Raw genomic sequence first — 23,676 nt, forward strand, 5'->3', positions numbered from 1 at the left:
AAAACTAGCTTGGCTGGCTAATATTTACTATGTCAGCTAACTAGCTAGCACAGTAGGGACAAGTTAGCGCACGGAGAGAGCAACGCGGTGCGTAGAGCGACGAGCGTGCTAACACTGCCCGCGACAACTACCACCGGCTCTCCGCTGTCTCTTCACGCAAGCCGGCTCTTATTCTTCCACGCTGTAACTCCTAGACGAGGATAAGGTCGGATGATAACAAGCCATCTTTGATGCAGCGTCGCTTCCACCCCCCCGACAAATCACACCGGGAAGTGGAGAGTGTGACAGCTTGACAGAGGCGGGGGAGGGTGCAGCCTCACTGGCCAATCAGACGACGGGGTTTTGGTGCGTGACCTAAGAAACAGCCAATGACTGCATCTGATTTTTTTTTTCGCCTTTTGTTGTTATTGTTACTATCACGGGACTCGCGGAGATCCAGATTGGAAAAACAGATTGGTGCAACACCGATACTGGAGCAGTGGCTATTATCAGTGCGTCAGGGAAGATCAGTGGAAGATGTGAGAGTGAGGAGGAAACACGTGTACTGAAATATAAGTGATCCCTTTTTCGCATTTCTTACCAAAGTTGTTTTAATGCCCGCCGCGTGAGACTCAATGGGAGTGAATGGAGAAGGTAAAACTGCCCGAAGTTAACATAAATTATAATCTGTAATTTCCTTATCGGTGAAGAAGGAGGCAGCAGTAGCAGCATCGGCGCCAGAAGTTCTTAGTTGGAGGAGCTGGATTTTTCATTCGGGGGGGGGTACGTATTTTAACTGTCTGTCGGTCACACGTAGACACACGCACGCTAGCTCTCTAGTATGCGCACATGATCAATCATACGCGCACACAGCCGCTCTGCGCTCTTGCGGGAGTGTTGGGATGTCTGCGGACGAGCTGTCATTCTGGTTACAGCTGATTACAGTGTTTTTACTTTTGCTTTGACCTTCTGCCCCCCCCCCACCGTCAGTGAGCAGCAGATGATTCAAGGCCACCAGTGAAGTGACTAAAGCGCCGACACTTCCTTACCTCATCTATGTTCATTTAACTGCAAAATGTGAGAGGACACAAATAAGAGAAGACACAGGTTTTTTTTTATACAAATGGCAGTGTATTATTTCATAATTACAAATGTCAGATATGGTACAACAACCAGTGATACAACTTGTACAAGAATTGACAATGACTGCAGTGGTTGAACGACGTGACTGTACAGATACAAAAAAAAAAGAAAAAAGAAAAAAAGACAGAAAAAAAAAAAAAAATCAATAAGTCCCAGGCCCACAGCGAATACCAATAATGCATTTGCCAATCCACCTTCCTTGGAAATATCACTCATGTGGACAAAAGAGTGTGACACCATTGAGGCCTTTCAGGCTTGTATCGGTGGTTATCCCAACACTAAACCCAAGTGACACAATGGCGCTGAGGATCTCCGACTGATGAACAATGCTGGTGTACGTCATCCCTCTTCTTTCAGGGGATTGTTACACCAACAGTGCTTCAGAGGAAGGCAGAGGGGAAGGAATGCTTGTTAGGTATTCAAACTGGGCCAACTCAGCTGGTCACCTAGCCTTTTATAAAGTTGTCCTCAGATACCAGTGAGATATGTTGGCACTATAAGGTTATCATTTACATATATAAGGAACCTGAAGTATTACAAACCAATACATGCTTAAGTAATAAAACATATGTATTTTTTTTTTAAAACAGGCATTAAAATGCACTTAGTGCGGACATTCAAAACTGTTGAGCTGTTTAAATTTCCTTTATGTCAAGGAATTTCTCTCAAGACGGACAGAAAGAGGAAGGCTGAAAAGGGATGGCACGTGAAAAATAAACAAGGTAATTGGCACTCATAATAAAGGCTGTCAGTCTTTCTTCAGTAAATTCATTGGCAAGACAAATTTGATTTACTTAGATGTTGGTTTTGGTATCATTGGCAAAAAGGTTAAAAACACTTCCTATATAATCATTGTCAAATCACACCATAGTGCAATGGAACTGAACATCTTTACTGCTATATGGAGGGTATAAGAGTAAAGTTACTTCAAACAATTACAGAGGCATGGGTGGCAAACACAGCTTTGTTTCCCTGTGAGATTAGAGCTTAGTTACATGATAGAAATACATCATTTACAAGGTTTTTGAGGCTAAAGAGCTAAAAGGCTAAAAATCTACATCGGCAAGAGAAATAAGCTTCAAAATGTGCCTGAGAGCCAAAAAAAACAAAAAAACAAAAAAAACTTCAGCAACAAATGTGAGCAATAGCTAGATGTACATGTTCACGTTTTGATTTTGACAAGGGTGCAAAAGGGGACAAAACTTTAGAAGGAGCAAGCACTCCAAACTGGTTATGCGTACCATTTCAACTGCAGGCCGTCTTGAAAACTAATTCAACTACATTTTTTTTTCCATTGTTGTTGGAGGAAAAAGATGAATCAATTGGTTAATCAACTTATGTTTTACTGCACATGGGTAAGAGCTAATTTACTTAAATGCATTAGACTGAACAGAAGCTGCTTTACCATACAGTGTAAAATACACGCACAAAGCTAACACGTCCAGATTGGATATTCACAGCATTAAGAATGTGGTGGGGAGTAAACAGTAACTGCCTAAAAAGCAAAATTCAAAAGCAAACTGTCTTCAAATGTGAACATAATAAATCCAGATTATAACATATAAAGAACATGTATTTTTTCATGAAAGGTTAGATGAAAACTTCTGTGATAAAGCAAGTGGTTGAGCGTTCCTGTACACAGATGATGGAGCCTCTGCAGGCAGAATTTAAACATTAAGCCCTCCCCCATTCCTCCCAGTCCATGCACAAACAAGAAACTGGTAATCATTCCTGAGAGAACATCATCATCATCATATGGGATTTTCAACGGGATAATTAAAGGTGGATGCTGTGATACTGGACATATTTTGTCTTCACCACAAGAACAGCTGAAGCTTGATCTAACTGGGGGATTACTAGCACAACCAGCTGGCATAATGCTATCTATGATCAACAGGCACAGAGGCCAAAGCGGGCTGTGTCTTGACTCAGTGCAGGCCAATAGCTGCTGATGGCTAAATTAATATAAGTTAGTTTGATGCAATGGCAATTTGTTATCTGAATGAATTCATTGTGAGCCACAGGTCAGATCTGATACGGTGTCATCGTCATTATCATCATCATCTGTCTCCATGTTCCAAGTCAGTCCCAGTCAACCAGTCATAGATTTTCCTGCTGTGCGAAAAATAAAGGTAGCTAATATCTAAGAAGTTTCCACTCTACACACAGAAAACAGGGTCAAAAACAGGGAAAAGCCAGGTAGTACAACAAAAAAGATGAGGTCAATAATGAGTAAATATTTAAAAAAAAAAAAAAAAATCTTCTGCCTGAGTGAATAATGTAACAGACATTTACTAAACAGTTGTGCTCCCTAAGGAAACACATATCTGGCATCTTAATGTTCTGAGGCTTTTGAAGCTCTTGAAAGGTATTTCAAGAGTTCCAGGAATGATATTTATCAGGCCTTAAGTCCCTAAAGATGGCCTCAATTGTATTACCTTTGCATTTTATGGATAAGTTATGCTGCACATGCAGACTAAAAGGTCCCCAGAAACAAATTCATGCCATCTCTGCTAGAATCAAATCAGCTCAAGCACCTAAAAGACGGTTTACAACACAACACATGCCACCCATTCCACTGAAACCTGCAAACCTAGACTGGCGGAGGGAAATACATTTTTGAGATCTCACACTTCCAAGGTAATGATCCCAGGTGAAGGTGATGAGCTGCGAAACAAAGGGAGGTCGAAGCAGCATGGGGTCAACACAACCATGTCAGGTTGGATTCATTTGGATCTATGCCCGTCATTCAGATCTACCTGAGCCTTGAGGGGTACAAAGGCCAAAGGTTAGTTTGGGACGGGGTGGATCTGATATGCTAACAACACGTTGGTCAAATTAAAGACATACATCCAGCACATGTAAAAACAAAAAGGACTTATGCTACATTAAGAAAAATAAAAAGACTACTGGTACTGTGCTTCTTAAAAAAATCTCCCCATTACACATTATCCATACTCATTCCAAAAGGGAAAAAGGAAATAAAATGTAATGTATGCATTCAAGTGGTACTTTTATGGCTTTTTGTACAATACAACCTTTAGTGAAAATATACATCTAGACATAAATTCAAGTACAAATGTACAAAATCTTTAAACTCATACTTTTTTCTTTAATTATAATACACTTTTAATACAGCTCATAAATACAGTTCAACATTCACTGAGTTCCTAAGATTTGCGCTCGGAGTTTGTGGTGAAGTTCAGCGGCGAAGGGCGGAGGTGGGGGTGGGAAGGGGCATGGTGGAGGGAGTGGTTTAAAGTCGCGAGGGCTCTTCGGTCTCGTCTTCACTGTAGCCGCTCTTAAAACAGACCTGGGAAGAACCAAGAGTGTGAATACAATCGATTTACGATGATAATTCAGACAAGCCGATTCCACCACACATGATGATGTCCAGAGGTGGACAGAGTACACAACTTCACCACTTGAGTAAAAGTACAGATACTCCTTATCAAATATTACTCCAATACAAGTAAAAGTAGCTTAGTCAAAATATTACTTAAGTATTTGCTTAAAAAATTACTTAAATACAGGAAAGGAAAGTAGAAGTATAATGTATTATCATTATACAATACACTGATGGGATTCTGCTTCAGTTAAAGAGGCCCTACAAGAACCGGTCTCTGGAGGGGTCCGCTCTCACCAATTAACCAATTGGCCCAGGCATGTTTAGGCCAGGAACTGAACCTTCAGCCTTCTTATTGTGGGGCAACCGCGTAAACCACTACCCTGCTATCTACCTACCAACATCAAGTCAACAATTAAACCAGCACTAAAAAGGGACGTAGTTTTTCAGGTTGGAGGGCGAGTTTTTGTAGGCCGTGATATCACTTGTTCACGGTAAACACAACAAACATTTGAACTGAAACAAATCTGTTTTGGTGCCAAAAATCTCAAACGTGGGCTTGAGATATTTGCTTCTTCCTCCATTTCTCTTTCCATTTTCTATCTCATCCACACCACCAAAGTTTCATCTTGAACCCGACGTATGGCATGACATGGTACAGGCAAACCATCCGCAAATCAGCAGAAAGTTTATTTTCTCAGAATTTTGTGGGGGAAAAAAAAACCATCAGCTGATGTAAGCGCAAAAGTAGCAAGTAACAAGAGCATCAATAGAAAAAGTAAATATTTGTCCTTCAAATATAGTGGAGTGTAAGTAAAAGTATCCCCCAAGAATAATATTCAAGTAAAGTACAGATACTCAAAAACTGTACTGAAGTACAGTACTCAAGTAAAGTTACGCCTGATGATGCCACATTCTCCGTAGCAAGCAACACACACACAACTAGTGGCAAGTTAGAAGATAACAGCAATGGAAACAAAGACATTGAAGTGTTTATTTTAGGTTTTGTTTTTTAATAACTACAATATAAAAATAAAATCAGTTAATGTACTGACATATTAAAAGATCTTTGATAGAGACCTGATAATATAATGCATGTTTAATGTACACGTCTACTACAAGGATCGGCCTTCCTTGCGATTGCTCTTGCCTCCAGGTCATCTTGTCTGGGTGGACTCTGCATCACCTGATACTAAAAACTCAGGGCCAAAAACACCTGCAAAGCACTCACTGCTGCTGGTGCAACTTATTGCTGTGAGCACACCGGGATTGAAGGTGGCACAAATGAACATACTAATATTTTATCAGATCAGCTACCAGCTCATCTAGGTTTTTCAATTGAGATTGAACAGTTCAAAATAAACAAAAGAAATATGCAACGCAAAAAGGAGGCTTTATAAAAGTGACAGGAGCTTATCCCCCCATGGAAATGTCACCCCTGAGTTCAAGGGAGGTACAGAGCATAATGAAAGGCTTCAAAGATGAAAAAGCTGTTAGTTGAAAAGCTCCTGCAAAGGTTTTATCAATACATTTTGTGTTAACCACATAACACTGCAGGCAAAACTTCAAGTCAAGTCTTCCCAAAACCAGAAACCAGTTCTTTTAAGGAAATAGTCCTCATGTTTGAAGCTCTGAAGCAAAAAGACATTGCAACAGCTTTAGGAGAGAATATGCAAAGCACACGAAATTTCACGTTCAGAAGAGAAAACGAGGGAGGCCTTATTCTAACCAACACAAATTGACCCAGGACATATGTCATAATCAAATTTAACAGGAGTTCAGAAGTAATGTTTGTACATGTTGAGTTTGAACAAGGCCTACAATACGGGAGAAAAAAGGCTGGAAAGAAGGATGAGAGGAAGTACCTTAGCCCCCACCCCCTCGAACAGTTGCCGGAGCACTAGAACTTGCCTCTCTTCTGAACAGGCGGTAGAAGAAGCCTCTCTTCGGTGGAGGGTTGGGCCGGTTCATGTCCAGGTCCGGGCAGAGCGTCCCGTCTGTTTCATAGACATTGATTTCTTTGAAGCACTCCATCTCAATCATCTACAACAGGAAAAGTTCAGTTATCCAACCTGACATGTTTCCCTGTTCAATTCTCTCTGGAAGCAGGGTGTACATCTGAACCTCCAAACACTCTTGAATTAGTATTCTCCAACTTGACTCATTCAGAGGCAAAAGTACCATTAACATCAATTTATCTTTCTAAATTAGTCTTAAAGGTGCATTGAAGCAGGTATTTATGTTTGATCTGTTTGCAGTAGGAGGATGACATCATCTCAGTGGCCTTGGAGTGCGGTACCTCATTCTGCCACGGGATGGAGACACTGCCTGTTACAAACTTGTGGTAGAAGTCATCATCTGTGGGGTCAAGGTTCACGCCTTTGACAGTGGAGAATTGCTCGATATCCAAGACATCTTTACAGTACACAGCCCGAGGCTGAATGAGAGAGAGAGAGAGAGAGAGAGAGACAGAGAGGATGGGACACAGGGAAAATGAACAAAAAGTCTCAGAACAACTGTTAAATGTGCCATTATTTATGGATGAAATGAAGAAATGCTAAAACTGAAATAATTAATAATACAGATATTCGATCAACATGTAAATCTTCACATGCCTAAGGACTCTTTGTTGCTCTGTTTACCTCTGTATGGCCTTAGTGACCTGAATAACCCAAAACAGAAGCAAAGATAACGCTATCTACTTTCAACTATTGGTTTAACCTCTCAGGTCAGTATGCCCACGTTGTCTATTTATGTCACTGAAAATGAAATGTTACAATTCTCTCTGTTAACACCTCAAAAGCAAAACTCTGTAAGTACAGTTCAAAATAAAAGCTTACACAGATTTTGGTGGAACTATATTTATCTAGGTGAAATGCCACTCATGTATGAAACTCCATGAAACATTCCCTAATTTGACCACAACCATGCAGTTTGTCATTAAAAAGCTCCACTTGAGTTACCTTTGATGAGAAACTTTAAATGTAAAGAATTCCTTTCTGTTTTATCAAGACTTAATACACTGAAATCAACCTTCCCAGCAACCCCCACCCTCCCCCACCCCTTGTTTGGTTACCCTGATAACTGAGTTTATACTGGAAGTGTTTGTTTACTTGTGACAATGGTATTTCCTGTGTGCTTATTTGTAGCTTGCTGAGCTTTCGGGCTACAGGCTGTGCATCCAGCCTGCAAGAAACTGTGCATGCCATGAGTTTGCATGTGTGCAGACTCTTACATCAGGACTGAAAGGAGGATCCAGCATGTTGGCCTCCAGCCGTTTGAAGTTGATGTTTCTGAAGATGGGGTGCTGTTTGACTTCTATGGCCCCACGTCCCTGACAACCAAGGCGCTCCTTGGGGTCCTTGGCCAGGAGCTGAACACACAGCGTGAAGGAGAGAGAAAAGAGCAAGCCACTTTTATGTGAGTGTGTTCACCAAAATGGCTCTGGCAGATAAATTATAGTAGCAGCAACAAACTTCTCATGAAAAAGAAACTCAACAAACCTTTATCCAAGCCTTTTTCTCTCACACACACAGAGTGATGAAGAGGATCTTGTGGCAGTTTAAAAACTAATCTCTACAGTTTAATATAACAAAATGCTTACGTCATTTGCATTTGCAGTTTGCAGCATTTGCAGTTTCTTATACTTAGGAGTGAGCCTGTGAAAGCTTCTAGATCACATTATCACAAGAAAAACTCCAGCACAGCAGGCTCATGGAGAGGATGAGTGCCGTTCGGTGGTTTGGCCACTAGCGGACACCTCACTGGCGCATATGTTGCCTAAAGGCTGATGGTTTTCACAATCAACACACAGATGGCTTCTCACTTTCTCACCACCTTTCTCATCTCTCCTGTTGTTCCCTTGTCCTTGCGCAACTCTTGCCCAAATTCACACGATGGTTCAAAGTAGACTGTCACTCTCTTTCTGCCACCCAACTTGGATCCCTTGTCTATTTTGGTTCGTTGTAATAGCCATCTCGAAAGCATAGCAGAGGCTCCGGTGCCCCCCGACATTCTCCCTCTTTCCTTACTATCTTTCTCTAATTTCTTGTCAAAACCTTCCTTTTCCCTGAGCCCATACTCCCCACCCCTCCTCGCCCTGGGGAGCCCTTGAATCAGCAGAACCTCAGGTCAGAATGTTCCACCACGTCACACAAATAAATGTCTCGTCCCCTCCCCTGCTCAGAGGCAGAGCAGCTCAGAGGCGGAGCTGAGCTGCAGTAAACTTCCGATTTGAGATTACAGCATATAGCATCAATAGTCACCCAACTTGGTAGAACCCACTGGCTCTTTACTGCCACCACTCTCACATCCAATAAACCCACTCAATAGTAATAACACAGCCCCAAACAGCAGACAGTTAGCAACCAACCATTGATGGACTGTAGAGCAGTGGATGTTGTAAAAGCCAGTTGGCAGTGCTTTGTGTCTGATGGTTGTGCAGACACACATCTGAAACGGTTTCTGAGTTATGCTATAGATTCTTTTGCAGCCCACGTCAGGATAAAAAGACATACAGGTTTAAACCTAAGACAGATAAATTCCTCCTTCCCCTTGTCTGGAAACATGGCTGAGCCAAAAAGAGAACTTGGCATGTGCAGATACAAAAAAATGTAGTGTGATTGTTTTTGTCTGCCTCACCCTGTGCATGCACTCCAAACAACCCTGAACAGGATTTAGTGGGTGTAAAAAAATAGACTAAAAGCATCATGGGGTCTTCACTGGCCTCATAACAACCACAAACTTGGAAGCAGCTCTGCAAAATAATACAACATAACTAATTGTCCAGCTTTTCAGAGCACGGAAACTGGAAAAGCCAACATTCATTACAATGAAATACATTCAGTCAGCCAGGATTGTTTCTAATATGTCTCTGCCTGAAGACATGAAAATCTATCCAGTTATATCCGTGTCTGTCCTCATTTGTAACTCAACCAACTGACCAACTTACATGCTATCCTCCCTTTGCCCTTTTTCCACCTAACTCCACAATCATCCCTCTCCATTACTCTTTACTCTCACCTGTCTGCAAATGTCCTTCGCCTCATCCGAGAACTTATCGGAGTACTCCTCCTGGTCCTCACGTACTCGTCTGTCCACCTCCTCACGCTTAACACGCTCTTTGCGCTTGCGGAAAGGCGACTGGCCCTGGATCATCTCAAAGATCAGACAGCCCAGCCCCCACCAATCTGGGCTGAAGGTGTAGCTCTCATTTTGGATCACCTCAGGAGCTGAAGTAATGAGAGGTAAGAAAACAGGGGGGACAGAGCCAAGTTTTAGACTGAGGCAGAGTTAAGAAATGCCAGGCAGAAAGTTAAAGGTCAGTGAAGGAATGTATTTTAGTGTAGTGAGGTAAATAATGAAATGTTTATGATTAAGTGGCCTCAGGTGCTTGAGCTTTTTTTATTTACCCATGTATCCAACAGTGCCCACCCTCCCTCGTATCGTCTCTCCTTCCGGAATTTGTACAGCAAGGCCCAGGTCTGAAATTCGGATATGTCCTAAAGAAGAAACCAGAATTCATTCTACAATTAAGATGGTGTTGAATATAAATTTTCAATAATTAAACTCTTAATGTCTAGGAAATTAATTGTCACTAAAACGGTTTTGTTAAACCATTAATGAGTAAGTGTCAAAGCAAAAAGGGCCCTGGCATTTGTCATGTAACATGACAAAGGTTAGAGAAAGAGAAAAGTGAGAGAAACATAGAGGAGATTCCTCTGTTTCAAAAAGAGTCCATGTTACAGAGATTAGATGACACTGGAGTGTGACTCAGAGGAGAGTGCCTGTGTGAGAATATGAAGAGATGACTTTTCAGTGTTTGAAAGATGGGGAGACATTCCAGTGCTGTGCTCACACATTATGAAGCAGGCTGCTTACAAACCGTTCCTTATGTTTTGGACATTGTGAGCTATGAGCTACGTTAAATAAACAGTGGAGAACAAATAGTACTCTCTCCAGCCACAAGGTGTGCCCACAAATGTTGGCCCACTCTGGTCTGAACGGAGCAATAAGGAAAATGAAAGAGGGACATACCACGGTCATCCAGGAGGATGTTTTCAGGTTTCAAATCCCTGCCAAAGAAAAGGAAAAGAAGACATTAGGGAGTCATGACTGTGATATTGTGCTTGGTTAAAAATAGAGCCTACATTTGACTTTGTCTTTTGGGAGATGCCATTTTCTTTTATTACCCATGTGCTTTCTGTTCTTGAGCTTCAAGAGTCATCCATGTGAATTAATAGACTTTTCCACACACTCTTTATTCACTTCATGTATTGTGTTATGTTGTACGTAGCTATATTTCTGCTTTGAATTGTGGTTTTAGGCTCTTAGACATTAAGTCAGAGGAATTCTATTCAGCCCTTCTATAGACTCGTATGTATTCTGGTTTTTGTTTTTGTTTTTTGGCAAATTTAAATGACCATGCCATGTTTGTTAGATAACATCTGAATTATCTTTAAATTGCCTTATTCAACTTTTTGAAAAGAGCAGGTGTTGTTTATTTAGAAAAAAAGCTGAGGCACGATTGCGAACCTCAACTACAAAGTTTACTGCAACACACGCAGAGATGAAGGAACAGTGTTTATATGATGGTGTGGCCCATGTGTATGTGGGCGCACGTGTCCTGTAAGAACATCAGTGTTTATGTTGGCATTACTTTGAGGCTCCATTGAATGTGACAGGTGCATTACACCTCGGAGAAACCGTTCCGCGATTAATCCAGTCAAACTTCATCATCTGGGACTTTGTATTTGCATGTCGGCAAACACTGTCCTGATGAGTTTAAGGTGATATTCCATTCATTTAGGTCTCCCATTGCATAACAAAAGAACAACTGTGGATATTGCACTTATTTCCATATTGTGATATCAATTGTATCCTGATTAATTGCGCAGCTCTAGATCATTCCTTTTACCCTAATTTAATAAAATTTAATTTATAGAACTCCCCCACCCCCTTGTAACCATACTGTAAAATATGTAATTTCTCAAGCTTTCTCTGAGATAATTCAGAAGATGTCCCTGTGTCAACTCTCACACTTTGAGCCACAAAGTGATTACAAAATAATGTCTCTTTCCCAAGCTGACTAGTACTCCTTGTCACTCGTAAAGTGAACTGAACTTTAAGTGTGCAAAATTGGCAGGCTGCTCCTTTAAATACCCGGCCACTAAGCCAGATCTCTTGAACAAAAACAAGCTCACGTAATACGGGTTTGGGACTGTAAAGCCCACCACGTCAGTCTTTAGGGACAAAGATCCTCAAAATAGCCCTGAAGAATTCTCCATGCTCAATGCTGTTTTGAGACATGAAAAGGAACCGCCCCCCAGAAGTGAGCACATTTTTCCATATTATTATCATTTGATTTGGTTTCCCATCTTTGATTGCCCCAAACCTGTGCATTACACCTGTGCGTCCTAACCTGTAGACTATCCTCTCACGGTGCAGGTCCTCAAGGCCACAGCAGATCTCAGCAGCGTAGAAGATGGCCCTCTGCTCATCGAAGCCTGAGTTGCCCATGTTGTAGATGTGAAACTTTAAGTCACCACCGTTCATGATGGTCAACACCAGGCACAGCGCATCCTTGGTCTCATAAGCATATGCTAGACTAACCTAGAGGGGGAGGGGAGGCAAATTTGGGGAAGCGATAGCAAAGGAAGTGAGGGACCAGTTGAGAAGAAGGAAGTTGGTGTGGAGGAGGGCAAGAAGAGAAGAAAGCAGGGAGGAGGAGGAAGAGGGAAGACCAGTGGTAAGAGGCAGGGTCACTGGAGGAGCATTATTGTTTCATTTGTTTGCTTAATGCTCCAAATAATCATCCATTACTTCACTTTCAATTCGAAGAATATACACAAAGAGGAACAAAGAAATACATCACAAATATGGAAAGCTAGATGCTTCTTCTCCACTCTTTTCTCTATTGCCTCATGTCCATTCCCTCTAATACAACTATCTATCTCTCTCTTCTCTCCCATCATTCCCAGCAGTTTCCTCCTCAGTTCCTCCCGTGGGTCGGTGACATGCAGGGTATATACAGTGTGTTCATGTATTGTGTACAACCAGGATGTTGCTGCCATCGGGGAGGAATCCCATCTGCTACAGAGCGCAATCACAGACGGACCACAAGGGGAGATGGGAAAATTCTTATGGGCCGAGTCAATAACACACTCACACACACAAACATATTATGCTAGCTGTGTAGTTCATACCCAAAACAACAAAAACAAAACTTAACCCTCGGCCAGACCTAAAACTTGAACCTTGTGACCAACTGGGATATTTTCTTCAATACATCATATCAAAAGATACAATTCCATTTTAGGCAAAACTCTTGGATTGAAACAATATATAATAAAGGTATATATCATCTCCAGCCTTAAAAATTATTTTGAAAAAGGTGGTGGTGACAAATAGCCAGATCTGAGCTGTCTCACTTGTATGTGAGGATGATACTTCAGAGCAGGATGAGCCCACACACACACACACACACACACACACACACACACACACACACACACACACACACACACACGTTACTGGTTAAAACCAAACAGTATATAACAGTAAATGGTGGCTAATATTATGCACTGATAAAAAGGTGGAAGAATAGAGAGAGAGAGAGAAACGAGGGGTTTGAGAGAGCACTTGACTCTTCTCCTTGCTACTGCTGTTTGGTCAGTGTTGCTAGGCAACAGAGCTGCTCTCGTAGGTAGAGAGGCACATGAAGAGTCATCCGTTTTGCCTGCAGCGCAGAGCGAATATATACACACACACACACACACAATCATGTGCCAATCCCAGGTGACAAGAGCTGCAAGTATAAGGTTCTGCTACAAGCCCACTACAGCCTGTGTGTGTGTGTGTGTGTGTGTATGTGTGTGTGTGTGTGTGTGTGTGTGTGTGTGTTTGTGTGTGTTACATGCCCATACATATGTTTCTTCCATGACTCACTCATAACAAGGACGTGCGGCATAGCTCACTTTGCATCAGAAACTGACTAATACAACACAAAGTACAATTCAAACACACATACATAAGCTTCAAATTGGAGAAAATGGAGGCTCCTCTTTGCTCTGTTAGCACCCAGGTTTCTGCACTACACAACAATATCACAAGTCTGCCTGGTGAAACAGTCCCACTGTGTTCTGCAGTGTGTACAAATAGTCAGACTGCTTACAGAACAGAAACGAATCCTCCAGCTGCTGCTCGACATGTTCCAAGAATGTTAAACCAGGACTTGCTGTAATTTTCTCGTCTTTGGAACAATCTATTTTTTTTTTTTTGGAGAACTACAGCACTGAGCCAATGCAAAGTTTTCTTTTCCTGCTAGAGCACCTGAGATGTTTTTGTGCGTACAGTTGGACAAAATGGAAAGAGAAGCTCACATCGCTACTTTTCCTATTGCATCTCGAGTCCTGATGTTCAGACGCAAAGCAAAGGATGATAAAAATTCAAGCATTTTCATTTTAAACAAACAAGAAGCAATGAGAGGAGAGTAAAGAAGAGATACATCAGAAACATGTTGACCAAGCAGCTCACAGCCAGCAGTCAAAAGAGTGAAGGTTGTAAAATATGTGACATAAATAGCAACTTTTGCTACAAATTTTTTTGACAGAACACCAGTTAACAAGGTCTTATATTCAATAAATGACCCATAAATATTATTGATATCTCCCTTAAGGTTGTGAACTTTTCCTATGATATATCATCTTACATGGTAATGGACTGTCAGCTGTAAATTTCAGCCCTTCAGTGCTTTGGTGCAGCATGGAAATGAAAAGCTAGATGAGTCCCTAAAAAGCATTCAAGCTTGGCCAGCCAAAAACCACCGCTTACTGAAGACTATGGCTCAATTTATAGAAATCCTCCACAGGAAAATCAGCCAAGAGAAACGCCACTATTAAGGGCTTGAAACATGGCGCTAGAGTGGCAGGGTAATAATTTTTTTTTTTTTTTTTTGGCTGGCACTCGTGTTGGGAGAAGGACACTGGACTACCTTCTTCTACATTTAGCTGCTCCACTGGGAGATATTATTTGTGTTGTGAACATGTATGAAGCCAGACACTCATCAAAGCATGCAGACCTCTACCTGCATCTAGTGGCTTTGCAACCCAAGCTCCACAGAATGCTAGTAAACCTTATTGAAGATTTTTTAAAATTCACTGTGCACTTACAAACTTTTAATCTGGGGATACAAGTGTGACATTTTCATTTGGCAACGATGAACCACTGCCAGATAATTAAATGAATCCAGTTTAAATTGGTCCAGTCTCAACAACGTCCATGTCACATGTTTTGTTTTACCCCCTTATGATCATGTAAGGTACATGATTCCTCACTCCTGAGGTCTGCTCTTTCCTCGGATGCAGATGATCTCTGTAATCATGGCGAACTCATCAAGGAAGACTGACCCGAGCACAAGTCTCTTGCTGAGACTGGTGGTGGCAGTTCTGAGGTTGGTTTTTTTTTTTTTTTTGTGCATGTTCTTGTTTGCATCTTCTTTCCCTTTATTTCTGATGGGTAGACCTATTTTCATGGCTTAGGTTCCTGCTTTTGGGGTTTTAGGTTGTGTGTTTGCGTTTGTTTTGGAAGGTGGTTGGAGCCCAATCTGACAGCCCTTATTGGGTTGTTTTGGGGTGTTTGCCCTTAAAGCCAGTCCATCAGCCTTTGGTTTTCTTGTGCTCTTCACCTTTTGAGGTGATTATTTTTCATGGTTCATTTAATTTGTGTTAGATTGGATTTGTGTGGGGTGGGGGGACTGCCATTATCACATTATATTCATAGTCTGGATATATATATATAGTTTATAAGATATGAAATACATGTACATAAAAATATCTGTATGAATTTTATAATGTAAATCATGTTGCAACCACATACGTTTATAATATACAAGGTTGCAACTATACACATTTTATTAGCATATACTGACATATCTGCAATATCAGCATACATACTATTTTTTTTATAAAAGAGGTTAATATGTGAAATTGTGTTTTGATGTCTTCATATGATATTAATATATGTACATGTACATTTGTGGAAGGGGAAGGTCACAGATATGATAAATACCATATTTAAAGCAATTATTGTTATAGTTTGTGACTTTTCTGTGTTGTAAATGATGATTCTGTGGCAATAAAAAATGTAAAGGTTTCCATCAATTAATAAATTCAGGACATAGCAAACAGAAACGTGTACTATTTTTCCTGTAATCTATGCACCTATCTAAAGGGACAAATATAAAACATTCAATTCAAAATGAGTTTTAAACATCAGTGTTTTAAAAACCATGTGGCTGTAAAACAGATGTCAGGATACATTCACAGATGATTGAAGGCTGACAGTAAACTCCAAATAAAATCTAATCTGGCATGTTTGCAAAGCAGTGAATGCATAACGATCAGATGAATTTATCACCGTCCATCTTGCAGTGCCACCCCTTTAGAATGTATTCTATTGTGTCTCTTTCCACTGCAGCTCACAGGCTGCTCCACCTGGCCCGGATGTCATTAAACAAACAACTGGAGTTGCAGCCACTGTCTTTAACAACAGATCGACATCCTTTGCAAACACACCATTCAATTTCATTTGCAGGATTCTGGAGCCACAACAAACAACAATCTCACAGACATACAAGCGCTCACACACAGAGACATAGACAACAGGTACAATTCTGATGAAAGGTTGAATAAGAAAAAAGTAGTACTTACTACAAAACTACTGTTAACTTTTTCTAAAATGCGTTTTTCGTTTAGTGCCATTGCTTCACCTTTTCTTTTCTTCACTCGTTTCTTTTCCAGCTTTTTACAGGCGTACATCTTACCGGTGGCACGTACTTGGCAGGCACAAACCTGGAAAACAGGCAAAGAGGAACCATTATCACACACACATATGAAAACAACCCCTAAAACTGTTAACTAATGGAAGTAATTATGTCACACCACAGATCACTCCACCCAACATGAATGGAGCAGAGACATAAACAGTGCTGCATTAACTGCGAGTTAAAGGTGACTCGTAGCAAAATAAATCATTACTATTAACATCTCATTTCCAGGCTCAATGTGTGAAGGAACATTATGTTGGTTCGGTCTCCGCCATAAAAACAAACCCCAGCACCAGGTAAAATGGTCAAAGTTAAACCAACTTTATTTCTGGATTGTTCTAACACTTACCTCGCCAAATCCACCTTTTCCTAGTACTCTATAATGTCTGAAGGTATTTTTGGTTACTGGTTGCCTGTAGTGATGGATAAGAGAGAGAGAGAGAGAGAGAGAAAGGGTGGGAGAGATAGAAAGTTAGAGGGACAAAAATAAGGAGACGTAAAATAACTGATAACTTGCAGACCATGTGATGCTGTAGACAGACTAATGCTCTAATATATTATTAATCCATCCTGATGGCTGCTGCTTTCACTCAGCCATTATGCAAAGCACCATAAATTATTTAGCAGTCAAACAGGAACATTGATTGGCTACACCACTTTTGTATCTTGGTGCAAAATCTTCTCCTGCTGCTGGTCAGTAAGAAGTCAAGACTGACTTTAATAGACAACACAAACAATTATAATGACTCAGATAGATAATACAGAATATGTTTAGGAGATGACGCACATGAGGCTAAAAGCAGCCCATAAAGTAAAGATGTATAAAATATAAAAAAGTGTAAATATGTGGGGAGTAAATACCAAATACAAATACAGAAGACAGAAACAAAATCAATCCAAATTACTGAAAATGGTGGATTTGTAATGATCTGAATATTTTATTTAAAAAAAAAAAAAAAAAGACATGGAAGAAAAAAAGGATATTATTAAAATGATACACATAAGAGTTACATGCTTTTACCATTTTTCCCAGATTGAATTCTTTTATTATTTTCCCCATTGTAACCTACTCATAAAATGCAGAAACAAAGTCTATCTGACTTTCAACAATATGAAAGAAATTTCCACCCATAGAAGTGACATCTTCTCAGGGCAGTGTGTAGTTCATTTGGGGTGATCCATATTGTTTGCACTTCCAAGGTAATTGTATTAAAATATTATTATTATTACTATTAAAAAAAATCGGACTTGATACTCTAAATGGTAGAATGCTGTAAGCTTAAAGGAGACAAACAAACAAGGGTAATTAGGCGTAATAACCTGAGCAATGAATATTCAATGTGTGCCAGATCACGTGCCTTTGTTGTGTAAGAAAGAGGAATTGTTTGCTTTGGCATGGGTGTAATCTGCACTGACTACCCACCTCTCTAACCATTTCCACTGCAAGAAGCGAGAGAAGTACATGGACTCCTGGTAGAAGGAAAATGGAGCTCCACTCAAATAATCACGAACTATTCTGCAGGAAGGGAGGGAGGGAAAAAGGAGAGGTGAATATTTAAAGTTAATAAGGATTTTGCAATTTACATGTCACCAGAAAACACAGGAAAAAAAAATAAGCTTATGCTGGATATATTCCAGACAGGCAGCTAGCCTGCATCCTCCAGAGAATCCCTTTTAACCTTACACTTACAAACACGTCCTCTTTATCTGACTACCGTGTTGCTCGCACTATAAGGCGCACTTAAAATCCTTAAATTGTCCCAAAAATCGGCAGTGTGCCTTATGTATGAATTCTTGTTGTGCTTACTGACCTCGAAATCAATTTTATGTGGAACACTGCGCTGAAAAATGTGTCAAAATGTTTTAGTGCGACTTTGATAAGCCACGCAGCCGCTTCGCTTGATGGACTGTCAGAGCATTCCCAGCTGACACAGGGATGTTGTGTTAACGTTGGTCCTTGGTTGGATATGGGCAGCAATGTCAGACAACGTTAGATAACCAATTATGTAGTGCTGGCAACCAACCATCATTCAACATTTAGTCAGTGTTATCTTACTATGATTAGACGTGAAGCCAACGTTAGGTTTTTTAATGTAAACCCAATTTTCAAATCTATATCATAAACCAATTATAATCAAATGTTGGAAGACAACGTTGTTCCAACGTCAAACTAACTTCAGGTGTTTGCTATCGCTGGCAACAATAAACCAATCAGAGAACAGTATTCAGTACGCTTACCTCCGCCTCTTTTTGTAATACCAGTATGTACTGTGCTTCGCTTTATATGTTTTATCATGCGCCTTATGTATGAAAACAGACCCGTTCATTGATATTGCCCTTTTTAATGCGGTGCGCCTTATGGCGCGCAAAATATGGTATCCCCTAAAACACGTGTGTGTGTGTGTGTGCATGTTTATATACATCTGTTTGTTTGTGTGAGAGTATGTTTGGGATTTGCTGGATGAGATAAGCAGCTGTCAGTGGAAAGAAAACATAAGGATTAATATGAAAAATGTAAAATACCTTTGATAAGAGACAGTTAACTTTAAACCTAACCAGAGAGTGGGATTTTGTGAGAAAGCAAGATTTAATGTTGAGAGAGGGTTTAATCTCCCTTTACCTGAATTATGTCATATTCACTTACATTGGCAATCAAAACACTTCACCTTGGAGAATTCCTGCTCTGATGACACTAAAGTGAAGGCCTTTGAGGAAAGCAAAGGTCATCAAAGGCTGCATATGTCAACCATCACAAGACTAAGAGATGTTAGAACATGAATCTTTGACATGACCCCGCCAGCCTCGCATATTACTGTTCTGGCCCACTACCACCTCTTGACCATAGACGTTGTTTGACCTAACCATGTTCTAACACTCTTGTGCTGAACTATACCAAGACACAGCTGCAGTTACTTCAAGGATTGTGATTAAAAAAAAAAAAAAAAAAAAAAAATAGTAAAGGGAAGGGAAACTGTTGTGTTTTCTATAGTGTCTGATAAATCTACTGTCCTTGTGTGTTGTTGCCAGATTAAAATTTTCAAGCTGTGAGAAGAGAGGAGCCAGATGTTAGATAAGACGAATGTGAGAGTAAATGTGAAGATAAACACAAGTCACAATGGAAAAAGTCACAGTCATTCTCAATTAACATATGAAGTCAACTGTCCAACCCGTTTTCAGCATTTCATTGGCTCCAGCCCCCCCCACCTCCTACACCCTACACTATAGGATCGGATAAACATTAGTGATAATGCCCAGAAAAGTTACAAGCCAATGTTGAAAAGGCTTAAACCTGCATTCTGTCTAATGATCCTCATGGGACAACTGTACTAGTTGTAAAATGAAGTGACATTGTATTGAAGTCTTTGGGGAAAATGGCCCTTCCCTTTGATTTATCAGCTCAGTAAATGTTTTCATACTTATTCAATGATTGCAGTCTCTAGTTTCAAGTATTCTTCAATATGACATGATGCAAATTTTTATTTTTATTTTTAATGATGGTCCTATTTAGTCTCCGGTTTCCTCCCACCGTCCAAAGACATGCATGCTTGGAGTAACTGGTGACTCTAAATTGTCCGTAGGTCAGAGTGTGAGTGTGTTTTGGTCCTGTGATGAACTGGCGACCTGTCCAGGGTGTACCCCAGCCTCGCCTAGATCGTTGGCTGGGATTGGATCTAGCAACCCCCGGGACCCGGAAACGGAAAAGCGGTATAAGATGAATGGAAGGATGGTCTTATTTAGAGGAAAATAGACTATGAAGCCAGGTATGTCTTAGAATATGGCTATGTTGTGATTGATAGACTGTGCCTGGCAATCAGGACTGAGCACAGAGCACCTCAAATCCTCCCATCATTCTTCCTCAGCGCCACCCCCTCGTCCAAAAAATCCTTTATCTGATCTTTAAAAAAACCAAGGTAGCAGCAGCCAAATCCAAAACACAATGGTTCAAAATAATGGTTACAGACCAGTGGGTTGTTTCCACTTGGATTCTGTTCATTATGGTGTAATGTTTGTAGGCCTGGGTTGCCAGTTTGGTTTGTGTTTTGGGTCCATGTGTTTGGGATCCTGCTGTCAATTTATTACTAGAGATTTTAACATTATCCATTCATTCAATCATCTTCAACCGCTTACCCGTTTCCAGGCTGCAGGGATGCTAAAGCCAATCCCAGCTCACACTGGGCATGGGTGGGGTCACCCTGGACAGGTCACCAGTCCATCGCAGGCCCAACACACAGAGACAGACAGAGACCAACAACCACTCACACTCAGACCTACGGACAATTTAGAGTCACCAATTAACCCAAACATGTCTTTGGATGGTGGGAGGAAACCCGCACGGGGAGAACATGCAAACTCCTCACAGAAAGGCCCCAGGCCAGGAACCAAATCCACAACCTTCTTATTGTGGGGCATCAGCACTAACCACTATGCCAAATTTTGCTTGTATGCAAAAAAACTTCACAGGGAACCTTTAAGCTTTGACATAAGCAAGTGCTTAAAATGATAGCCTAAGAAACAATAACTGCAACTCCCCAAGCAAACTTCATGAAGCTTACCTTTAAAACATGTTGGGAAAGCTAAACCTGTTTTGTTCATCTTCTTCTGTGCTATGAAGAAAGCATATCCGTATCAATATTGGTTGATCTGGGCTACCTGTATGTATGATGTTACTGGCTTTCAGAAATCTGACTGGGTTTCTAACAGGATTAATTATCCCATTAACAGGTCTGTGGTATGAAAGTCATCCTGGGGAGGGTTCATTATTAACATAAAATTGCATTTTCACAATAGAGGTAAGTGATTCAGCCAAACACATCTAACAGAAGCATCAAGTAAAGAGGCAGCACAGAACTGTGTTCATATCCAACACTGTGGTCATAAAACAAACAAAAATTGTGCCGGCGCAGTTTTATCCACTGCTCACCAGTGTGATCACAGTCTCTTCTGCCAGTGTAAAACACGTGATTACAAACCAAACGCTCTCCTCTCTGCCACCCAAATGCTGAAAGAGATGCTCATATCTGGCCAGGAGATTTTCCTTGACCATATGACTTCATCGCTAAGGAGTATGAGGAAAGCTGCCTGTGGTTACCAGCAGCACTGAGGTGGCTGTTCTTGACAAGGAAGGGCTCAAGAGCAGAGAGTTTCCACAAGGGGAGCACCCTCGGCTGTGTTAAGAAAACTGAATTATGTCATCATGAGTCCCACTGGCTTGGCACAACCACCATCATCTCTCCCAAGACCTCAGTTTGCCACAGAGGTAGTTTCGTCTGAAGTGACTCTGTCCTCTGGGCTCAGGGAAGTTTGTGCAAAAATCGTGGATTTCAAATTTGAAAAACTTTAATTAGACTGTCTTAAACACGACATGTTTCTTTTTATATCAAGTTCATTCTCAGTTGTGCCATTAAGTAAGTAAGTACAGTTTATTTTTATAGCTCTTTTCAAAGATAAAAATCACAAAGTTCTTCACAACAAAGTAAAACACAGCACACTAAACAAATTCAAACCGACATATAAAACAGCATAGGAAAAACAAGCACATCCAAAACAGCCATTCAGCTAGAGCTAAAAGCTTGTCTAAAAAGGTACATTTCCAACTCCCTGTTTAAAAGAGTCAATAGATTAACCTATGGCTTGAATGAATAGATTTTTATTTCAGACTCTTAGCCGTGTTCATTTGTCAGGTCATTGAACTTTCCTCAGTCTCAGACAAAAGTGGTCTTGGACACTTACAGAGAGGGGCTCAGAGGCAAGAGCCAAGCAGTGCCTGGCTTGGAGTCGAGTCTCAGACAGACACCACTGGGAGTAGAAATAAACAGAGCCACAATATGGCTTTTGTTACACAAAAGGAATGGGAGTGAACAATCAGCAGAGACACCTTTGTTAAGACAGATACAACATCAGGATACAGACGTGGTGAATGCCATACTCCAGTCTTGGTGTGACATAACCTTATGTTCCACTGCAGCAGAAGAAAATCCATGAGTGAGCTAATGCGTTTCTGTTAGTGGGTGCATGGCTCTGCCAAAAGTCACGTTTCCACGTGTAGCACCATGCTTTCCTACAGGCTTTCTCTCTGAGAAATTAAAAAACACTGAGTAAGCTCTGACATATCGGAATAAAAAAAGTGACTCAAATCTAAAGTCCACCCTGGAATATAAATAATAATGATAGTGGAAGGTCTGATGACAGAACTTGAACAGGAATCCCATTCAAAAACATCTGAAGTGTTGCTCCTGCTGAGAGGTGTTCAGTAACAAACACATGCCTGTGTTGTCCTCTGCCTGTGCACTGTTTTCCCTCGCTCTCCTTAATTCTTTCTTTCCATTTCTCTTCACTTTCCCCTATTTCTCCTTTTTTGCTCCTCTTTCATCGCCTGTGGGTTTTTGAAGTCAGCCCCTCACACTGTGCTTTATGTAATGACATCACTTCATCTCGCCTCACTCTTTTTTTTTTTTTTTAATCCAGTCAAGATGTTTGAATTGAGCATCAGTAAAGTGTCTTGATGCTGCCGTTGTCCTTTTCATTGCATAATTTCTCTGCTCTTTATGCCACACAGACAGGTGTTAAAACAGAAAAGCAAGCACAAAGGAAGGAAACTGTTCCAGACAGACGATGACCAAATGTAGAAGTCAGGTGTATGTTATCCTCATCTGAGTCTTAACCACTGACAATTCCAGCTTCAGTAAAACCTCAGTTCAACTTCACACACACCCACACACACACGTCTCCTTACTGTGTCTCTTCACTGCTCACGTTGTTTGTCACTTTTCCAACCCTCAAGTAAATCAGACCAACAAACAGGAAAATTCGGACATGTGAATGAACCACAGATAAACTAAAGAAAAGAACACATTCAATGTCAATCACCAGGTTAAAATGAACGAGGAAAATTCATCACAGCTTTCAAAAATTTAAGGCCATAGCACATCTGTATCCTTCCATCAGGGACGCCACCAACAGTTAAGTTGGTCTTGCGGAGCATACGGGTTATTGATTTTAGAAATCCAGCAGCTCTGGAGCAGCTCTCTGCGTGTGTTTTGACAAAACATGAGTGCAGGCCGAGAACATAACTGAGTATTTTCCCATCCACGATTCCCACTTCTCCTGAGCGCCTCCTGGCAACTTCCGGGATTCCCCAGGGAAGCTTGAGTGAATCAGAGGTTGGTTACAGCATTTCCAGTCCAAATCCCTCTGCCTGTGTGGCTAAACTCTGAGGCTTCACAGAAATGCAGCTTTTGCCAGGAAGGAAACATGGGCCTGTTGATTTGACGAGGGCTGCATATTGCTGCACAGTAAATCCTATGAACTAATGTGATATATTTTTATTCTCTTTTACAACAGTGCTACCAGAGGTGGGAAGTTCAGTTTGCATCAGAATTTATGC

The 23,676-nt window shown here is 40.9% G+C and overlaps 1 protein-coding gene across 3 annotated transcripts in view; it reads right to left on the bottom strand.

Moving 5' to 3' along the window:
• Positions 1-1,096: 1,096 nt before the first annotated feature.
• The window catches only part of grk4 (G protein-coupled receptor kinase 4), a 43,158-nt gene continuing 20,578 nt past the window's right edge, over positions 1,097-23,676 (bottom strand). For 2 of the 3 annotated variants that reach the window (XM_029499164.1, XM_029500847.1), the window contains exons 6-16: positions 17,716-17,808; positions 16,642-16,705; positions 16,177-16,317; positions 11,889-12,079; positions 10,505-10,542; positions 9,880-9,969; positions 9,491-9,699; positions 7,704-7,841; positions 6,768-6,905; positions 6,380-6,511; positions 1,097-4,435 (exon numbers count right to left, since the gene is read on the bottom strand). In XM_029499164.1, the coding sequence (XP_029355024.1) occupies positions 4,379-4,435; positions 6,380-6,511; positions 6,768-6,905; positions 7,704-7,841; positions 9,491-9,699; positions 9,880-9,969; positions 10,505-10,542; positions 11,889-12,079; positions 16,177-16,317; positions 16,642-16,705; positions 17,716-17,808 (1,291 nt within the window). In that variant the 3' untranslated portion in view covers positions 1,097-4,378. Of the gene's footprint in view, positions 4,436-6,333; positions 6,512-6,767; positions 6,906-7,703; positions 7,842-9,490; positions 9,700-9,879; positions 9,970-10,504; positions 10,543-11,888; positions 12,080-16,176; positions 16,318-16,641; positions 16,706-17,715; positions 17,809-23,676 lie in introns of all 3 variants that reach the window. The other variant, XM_029500036.1, reaches the window with a different exon arrangement.

This window comes from Echeneis naucrates, chromosome 1 (assembly GCF_900963305.1).
Source record: "Echeneis naucrates chromosome 1, fEcheNa1.1, whole genome shotgun sequence".
NCBI classification, from domain to species: Eukaryota; Metazoa; Chordata; class Actinopteri; order Carangiformes; family Echeneidae; genus Echeneis; species Echeneis naucrates.